The sequence below is a fragment of the Heteronotia binoei genome, chromosome 11 (genome assembly GCF_032191835.1).
Source record: "Heteronotia binoei isolate CCM8104 ecotype False Entrance Well chromosome 11, APGP_CSIRO_Hbin_v1, whole genome shotgun sequence".
Lineage (NCBI taxonomy): Eukaryota > Metazoa > Chordata > Lepidosauria > Squamata > Gekkonidae > Heteronotia > Heteronotia binoei.
The window spans coordinates 79551333-79559817 of record NC_083233.1 but is presented as its reverse complement, the minus strand read 5'-3'; the positions used below and the strand labels follow the sequence as shown (position 1 = coordinate 79559817).

Below are 8485 nucleotides of genomic sequence, written 5' to 3'. Positions count from 1 at the left end.
AGGGCTGCCAACTCCGAGTTGTGAAATTCCTGGAGATTTGGGGGTGGATCTGCAGAGGGCAGCGTTTGGGAAGGGAGAGACCTCAGTGAGGTATAATGTCATAGAGTTTGCCCTCCAAAGCAGGGGAACTGATTTCTGTCATCTGGAGATCACCTGTAAATCTAGGCCACCTTCAGGCGCCACCTGGAGATTGGCAACCCTATACCCAGCAAAAAAACCATTAAAATTATACAGGCTTTAAAAATATTTTGTTAAATTGTGGAAATAACATATTTGACTAACCTGGTGTTCATGAGCAATGCCAGCATCTGCTAAGTTTTGTTGTTCAGTCGCACAGTCGAGTCCGACTCTTCGCAACCCCATGGACCAAGTCACGCCAGGCCCTCCTGTCTTCCACCATCCTCTGAAGTCTGCTCAAATTCATGTTAGTTACATCAGTAACGCTGTCCAGCCATCTCATCTTTTGCCGTCCCCTTCTACTTTTGCCTTCTGTCTTTCCCAGCATCAGGGTCTTCTCCAGGGAGTGCTCCCTTCTCATTTGGTGGCCAAAGTATTTGAGCTTCAGCTTCAGCATCTGACCTTTCAGGGAACAGTCAGGGTTGATTTCCCTTAGGACCGACTGACTTGATCTTGCAGCCCAAGGGACTCTCAAGAGTCTTCTCCAGCACCACAGCTGAAAAGCATCTATTATTCTGCACTCAGCCTCCTTATGGTTCAACTCTCACAGCCATATATTACTACTGGGAATATCATCGCTTTGACTATACAGACTTTGGTTAGGGTGATATCTCTACTTTTTATTATACTACTTAGGTTTTCCATAGTTGTCCTCCCAAGGAGCAAATGTCTTTTAATTTCATGGTACAGTCACCATCTGCAGTGATCTTGGATCCCAGAAATGTGAAGTCTGTCACTACTTCCATTTCTTCCCCGTCTATTTGCCAAGGAGTGATGGGGCCGGATGCCATTATCTTAGTTTTTTTGATGTTAAGAAACCTACTTTTCAAGCCTACTTTTGTGCTCTCCTCTTTCACCCTCAACAAGAGGTTCTTTAGGTCCTCTTCACTTTCTGCCATTAGAATGGTGTTATGTGCATATCTGAGGTTGTTGATGTTTTTCCTGGCAATCTTAATTCCAGTTTGTGCTTCATCCAGGCCGGCATTCTGCATGATGTACTCTGCATATAAATTAAATAAGCAGGGTGACAATATACATCCTTGTCGAACTCCGTTTTCCTATTCTACTGTTCCATATCCTGTTCTGACAGTTGCTTCTTGAACCTTGTACAGGTTTCTCAGGAGACATGTGAGGTGGCCTGGTACTCCCATCTCTTTAAGGACTTGCCACAGTTTGTTGTGATCCACACAACCAAAGGCTTTAGCGTGGTCAATGAAGCAGAAATAGACATTTTTCTGGTACTCCCGTGCTTTCTCCATTTTCTCCAGGGGAGCTGATCTCTGCCAGCTGGAGATCAGATGTCAAAGCAGGAGATCTCCAGGCCCCACCTGGAGGCTGGCAACCTGGCTGGTGCCATTGTAAGGCAAAGCATGTTATTGTCTTCCCTCATCCACTGGAGGATAAGGAGGATAGGCAAGACCCTTGGCTTTCTTTACTCAGACCTTGGTTCCATTCCTCCTTAAGGATTTTCTTCATTGCAGGAAGTGTGAGATGGGAAGTATTCTATTTGGTGCCTCCTCCTTAGGCAGCCATTTTGGGTTTGGCTCCACTTCCTGTGGAAGCCATTTTGGGGTGGCGCCCAACCACCCCCTCTCAAAATCTCAAAAGTGCCCAGAACCTCAAAATGATTGGGGAGTCCTGCTGTGATCACGAGCATCTCCAGTGAAAGGATCGGAGTTGGCAGATGGTTGGAAGGGCCTTTCTGTGCCGAGAGTCAGAATAGAGTAGACCACGACAGACTGCAATTCTGAGTCAGTATAAGGCCCGTTTGAGGGTTTCTGGGTCTTCCATAATCCTTGGAGATAATGTTTCAAGGGTCGGCATGTTAGTCGGCAGTAGAATAGCTAGACCTGAGTATCTGCCAAAGGGAGCTTTTTGACTCTCTCAGGTTTGTACCCCGAAAATCTCATTGGTGTCTATGCTGCTACCGGACTCGAAGCGAGCTGTTTCGTAATCCTGTTTTGCTTCAGAACTTCCTCGCTTGTTTTCGCAACAATACTATAAGATGCAAGTTGCGTGCAGCAGTTGCCAAAGCAGCTGATGACCCAGATCTCCCTGGCTTCGACTGGCTCTTCCTGACTTGCTTCAAGGTGAGCTGATGAAGCAGTTTCCTCGGGCACGTCGATGGCACACCAGCCCTGAACTCTCGTTCACTACCTCCGCCAGCCATAATTACATGTTATGGTCATGATTATTATATAACTGCCAGTAGAAAGAATCCAGGCTGTGTACATCCAGAAAGCTTCTGCCCTGCAGGGGGAAAGGGCTGATTTCCGTGGAAGAGAAACAACCCCCTGACAATTAAGAGAGTCATCAATATGCTAATTAAATGACATTCAGCCAAGAGATTAAGAAGAAGTGGTTGCGCATTCTTTTTTCCCTGCGAATGAAATTATCAACACTCAGCCGATTTTAATTGCTTTGGGTTTTTGGTGCCTTCCCCTGAACTTATTTCTACAATAGCCAGAATTTAAAAACGAGGGGAGGGGGGGGAACAGCAAATATCTTTAAGTGGTGGGACAATTTTTAAAAAGTATCCTTTGACCTTTGGCAAGAGCTGCACAGAATGCGTTCTTGCCTCAGAGAAAACATGGAGTCTTACGAGCAAAAATTCTACTTTGTGAGCTACTGGCGTTAAAGTTGTGAGCTACTGCATCAATTAGTTTGCTCTGGGGCTATTTTTCATGAGCTAAGACAAAAATCTCACACTAACTCAGCTTAGAGGGAACACTGCTCGCAGGGGAATCTATTTTGTGAGTCAAGTTTAAACAGCCACAGAATCTGGATTCAGGAGGGCAGGCGTGTTGGTCTGAAGCGACGGAACAAAGTTCTAGTCCAGTGGGCACCTTGAAGACCAACTGGTGTAATGCTGGGTATAAACTTTTGCGTGCATGCACACTCCATCAGAACCTAGTCTACCTGGATTCATCAGAACCTGTTATTTTAGTACCACAGGCTACCTGGGCATTCATCTGTGGAGCTGAATAAGCACAATTTATTATTTGTATGTGTGCATGTAAACACATGCTTGGACATTTGACATCACTACTTGTGAGACCTATTTCCCAGTTTGAAAGCCAGTTTGGGGTAGTGGTTAAGTGTGCGGACTCTTATCTGGGAGAACCGGGTTTGATTCCCCACAACTTCACTTGCACCTGCTACATGGCCTTGGGTCAGCCATAGCTCTCGCAGGAGTTGTCCTTGAAAGGGCAGCTGCTATAAGAGCTCTCTCAGCCCCACCTACCTCACAGGGTGTCTGTTGTGGGGGGAGAAGACATAGGAGATTGTAAGCCGCTCTGAGTCTCTGATTCAGAGACAATGGCGGGGTATAAATCTGCAATTCTTTTTCTTCTTCTCTCAAGTTTCTCCTTCAAGTACAAAGGGAGTTGTGCACTGTCTTACGACCCTTTGGGGCTAGTCAGCAATTTTTCTCGAGGTCAGTTTGGCCAAGGATCCAGGAGGGTTGTTTTGGGGTTTTTTTTTGCCATCTTCTGAGTATGGAGCAGGGATCTCTGGGGGTGTGGAGGGAAGATATTTGTGGATTTCCTGTATTGTATCAGGGGCTGGACTAGACGGCCCTGGAGGTCCCTTTCCAGTCTATGATTCACACACTCCAACTCTGAGCCGGCAGAGTCCTGACAGACAGCCGTCCCACTGAATACCACAGGACGGAAACATGGGCACTCTGCACATGCTCTGGTGCGCTATTTCCTTCGCAAATCTTATTTGCTGAGAGCTTGCCCACTGAAAGAAAGAAAAAACAACAACTTGGGCTTAATATTCTTCCTTGGCGCGCTCAAAGACTCAATCCTGGATTGACACACCCCCTTCTTCCTTTTTCCTAGCCCCTCCCCGCGGCTTCTTCACGCCTTCCCCCTCAGAGCCTGAGGGGAAATGCACTTTTTCCTCCTCCTCCCCCTCCTCCTCAGAGGCGGAAGGATCCTTGCTCTGCAGTCGCATCAACAGCAGCGCGCACGCGCACGAGAGAGAGAGAGAGCGAGAAAAGAGCGCGGCGGGCGCGTGGCTCCCTCCTCAATCTTCCCGCTCTTGCCGGAGAAAGAGTCCCCTCCCGCCGCTTCCCCCCGTATCCTTGCGCAGGGAGGAGGAGGAGGAGGAGGGAGTCGCTGCCGCCGCTGCTTCTCCGCGAGGGAGGGGAGAGGCGGCCATTTTGTCCGGCGCTGCCGCCGTCTCTGCTGTGGGTGTTTCTGCGGCTCCTCCTTTCTGCCGAGCGGGGGGAAGAGAGAGAAGCCGGGAAGGAAGGAAGGAAGGCAGGCGGCTGGGGAGCGGGGGAGCCGTGGAGGTCCAGCGGCGGGCTCGCTCCCTCGGCTCCCTCCTTCCCTGCCCTGCCCGGCCGCTGAGAGGCGATGGCGGATATTGACAAGCTCAACATCGACAGCATCATCCAACGGCTGCTGGAGGGTGAGGGGCGGCGGGGGGGGGGAGGTGTGGGAGCCACAGCGGGTATTTGAATGCACATTTGGGGCTGCCAGCCCCCCAAGCCCTCTGACAGTGGGGAGGGCTTGCAAATTTGTTTCTTTTTTGGCGGGGGCGGGACCTCCAAGGACTGGGGGGGGGGGGGCTGGAGCGAAGGAGGACTTTACTTGGAGGGGGGGGGAGAGGGAGAAAAGCGCATTGGGGAGGCTGTAGATGCGCAGAATATAACCTCATCCGTAGGTAGTTGGTGGATGGATGGATAGATAGATGCATGCACACACATTTTGGGCTGCCAGCCCCCCCCCCCAAGCCCTCTTACAATGGGCAAATTTATTTTTTGGGGGGGGGGTCTTAGGAGACCTCAAATGATTGGGGTGCCTGGGGCGAAGGAAGACTTTACTTGGAGGGGGGGAGAGGGAGAAAAGCGCATTGGGGAGGCCGTAGATGCGCGTAATATAACCTCATCCGTAGATAGTTGGTGGGTGGATGGATGGATGGATGGATAGATAGATGCATGCACACACATTTTGGGCTGCCAGCCCCCCCCCCCAAGCCGTCTTACAATGGGCAAATTTATTTTGGGGGGGGGGTGTCTTAGGAGACCTCAAATGATTGGGGTGCCTGGGGCGAAGGAAGACTTTATTTGGAGGGGGGGAAGAGAAAAGCGCATTGGGGAGTCTGTAGATGCGTGTAATATAACCTCATCCGTAGGTAGGTAGGTAGATAGATAGATAGATGCATGCACATTTTGGGCTGCCAGCCCCCTCCCCAAGCCCTCTTACAATGGGCAAATTTATTCTTTTTGGGGGGGGGTCTTAGGAGACCTCAAATGATTGGGGTGCCTGGGGCGAAGGAAGACTTTACTTGGAGGGGGGAGAGGGAGAAAAGCGCATTGGGGAGGCTGTAGATGCGCAGAATATAACCTCATCCATAGATAGTTGGTGGATGGATGGATAGATGCACGCACACACATTTTGGGCTGCGAGCCCCCCCCCCCAAGCCCTCTTACAATGGGCAAATTTATTTTTTTTGGGGGGGGGGGGTCTTAGGAGACCTCAAATGATTGGGGTGCCTGGGGCGAAGGAAGACTTTATTTGGAGGGGGGAAGAGAAAAGCGCATTGGGGAGTCTGTAGATGCGCGTAATATAACCTCATCCATAGGTAGATTGATTGATTGATTGAGATAGATGCATGCACACACATTTTGGGCTGCAAGCCCCCTCCCCCCAAGCCCTCTTACAGTGGGCAAATTTTTTTTGGGGGGGGGGACGACTTGGGAGACCTCAAATGATTGGGGTGCCTGGGGTGAAGGAAGACTTTATTTGGAGAGGGGGGGGAAGCGCATTGGGGAGTCTGTAGATGCGCGTAATATAACCTCATCCGTAGGTAGGTAGATAGATAGATAAATGCATGCACACACATTTTGGGCTGCGAGCCCCCTCCCCCCAAGCCCTCTTACAATGGGCAAATTTATTTTTTGGGGGGGGGGACTTAGGAGGCCTCAAATGATTGGGGTGCCTGGGGCGAAGGAAGACTTTATTTGGAGAGGGGGGAGAAAAGCGCATTGGGGAGTCTGTAGATGCGCGTAATATAACCTCATCCCTATATAGATATTTGGAAGAGGCCCAGTGGGCGGAATTGGGGAGGGGGTCCATCCAGCCAGCCGAAGGAGAAGAGAGTCTTTGGCCGGGGGAAGGGGGTGTAGGATCCACAGCATATCCCGATTTAAATGCACACACACAATTTTGGGCTGTGAGCCCCCTTCCCCAAACCTTTCAGTGGGGTGGATTGTAAATTTATTTTGGGGGGGGGGGCTTAGGAGACCTCAAAAGACTGGGGTGTCCTGGAGTAAAGGAAGACTGGGGATGGGGGAGAGAGAAAAGCACATTGGGGAGTCTGTAGATGTGCATAATATAACCTCATCCATATATATCTATATAGATATATATAGATATTTGGAAGAGGGAACCAGTACCTTAGGAGTGGCAATGGTGTTGGTGGGCATCATAGGCTTTTTTGGGGGGGGGTCACTGGAGAGCATTAAAGGTCAAAGTGGAATGGAGAATGAGGTTGGGTCCCCCCACCCCCTCCTTCCTTCTGTTGCAGGGTGCAAATTGTATCGATGAGGGGCGTGGGGGATGCAAACTTAGAGACCTTTGGGTCTCTTGTGACCGGCTGTGCTTTGGAGGATAAAAGCTGTGAGCGGTGCATGTATTTGATGCAGAGGCTATGGCCTCCTGCTGGAGGAAGGAAGGAGAAAGGGGCGGGGGGGGGGGGGGGACATGAACGTTATTTCAAGTAGGATGGGGGGGTTGGCTGCTTCTGGAGAAAAGTGCCCCCCAATGGATGTTGTGCATTCAGCCTAGTTAACCACGGATTGGCCACTGCTGCAAGGTAGCACAGTATCTTTTTCTTACTACTACCCTAAGGGTTGGGGGGCATTGAAGCTAAGACAGTTTCAGCAAAAGGGTTCCTTTTGTGGAAGGTGTTTGGGGAGGGATGGGGGGGGGCAAGGAAGGGCCTCCTGTACTTGCGTGGATAGTAAAAAAAGAAAAAATTCTCCCTATCTGGGAGATTTTAGTTCTCATGTTTCCCATTATCCCAGCCTTAGAATTCTGTTTTGGTTACAGCGAGGAGAGGGCAGGAAAGGCCTAAAGTGTCCACATCCAAGATGGAGGGTCCAGAGTTGCTTTGTGTGTAACTCAGAGTGATCTTCCATGCGCCTTCCTTGTGTTTGTACATAGTATATATTTCCTTACTTTGGAGTTGACAGGGGAATCCTAGATTAGACAGGCATGCAATAATTTATTCTGCTGTCTTTCTTCTAGTAAGAATATAAGAGGTATGAAAAGTTGGTTCTGTTGAATTATGTTGTCCTTTTCCCTGCAAAAGTAGAGGCTTTCTCTAGAAAAATAAGCTTGCTGGTTAGCTTTCCTGCTGACTCTATGATTTACCAGCCTGGGGAATCATGAGGGTTTGAAAATGTTATTCCCTTCCTGTATCTGTTTGTTATGGCCATTATCTTTTCTAAAAAAAACCCACCAGGCTTCACTTCTTCAGGCTGGGGTGAATTCTGCTTACAAACAGATTGTGGATTGATGTCATACTTGGATTCAGTCTGAGTACTCTAAAAACATAACATTAGGGTGAACATGATATTAAGCTGCGTCGGTGTCCTCTTTAGCTTGAATATTTTTGCCTGTCCGGATGCCTGGGTATCGGGTCCAATGTGTCGTGTTCCAGAAATTTCTCTCCTGTTCTTGTTGCAGGAGGCTGGCCTTAGGTCAAAGCTGCTTATTAATCTTGGTTGGGGTGTAGTGTTGTGAAGCAGCTGAGGACAAATTCTTCTTGCGAGCAAGATCACATTTATCTGGCGAGGGAGGCTGTCCTCATCAAGCTTTATCTGAGTCCATCTAGGACTGACCGTTGAAGAGAATCAGTCAGGGAATTAACTCCCCCCCCCCCCTGCAAAGTAATCTACAACAGTGTCTGAGCTTAAACACAAAGCCATATTTCTTTTGCTTTCTTCACTTTCATTTCCTTCCCTGCTTTTTTTTTGTACGACGCTCTTCTAAAGCCCCTTTCTTTTGGCTTGCTGATAAAAGGAAAAGGGATGGGAGCAGATGGGATTTGTGAATTCAGGATTGGCTAAAGCAGCACAAAAATTGTTTCCAGCGTTCTAGGGTTAGGCCTCTTCTTACCTGTTTAATAGTTGAGGCAGATAGCTTGTCATCTCTCTCCATTGCCTTAAATGAGCTTAAATTTCAGATGCCAGCAACATGGAATCAGTGTAGATTGATTGCTAGTGGCTTTTAATGTTGAATTCCTTGATAAATAAGCCTTGGCGCTGATGTGCAGGCGTAACTTCAGGTGA

General features: G+C 49.0%; 1 protein-coding gene across 1 annotated transcript in view; it reads left to right on the top strand.

The window, feature by feature from the left end:
• The first annotated feature begins 4149 nt into the window (after nucleotides 1-4149).
• The window catches only part of PPP1CC (protein phosphatase 1 catalytic subunit gamma), a 28364-nt gene continuing 24028 nt past the window's right edge, over nucleotides 4150-8485 (top strand). Inside the window, exon 1 of the mRNA XM_060249269.1 lies at nucleotides 4150-4596. Coding sequence (XP_060105252.1) covers nucleotides 4542-4596 — 55 coding nt within the window. The 5' untranslated portion in view covers nucleotides 4150-4541. The remainder of the gene's footprint in view (nucleotides 4597-8485) is intronic.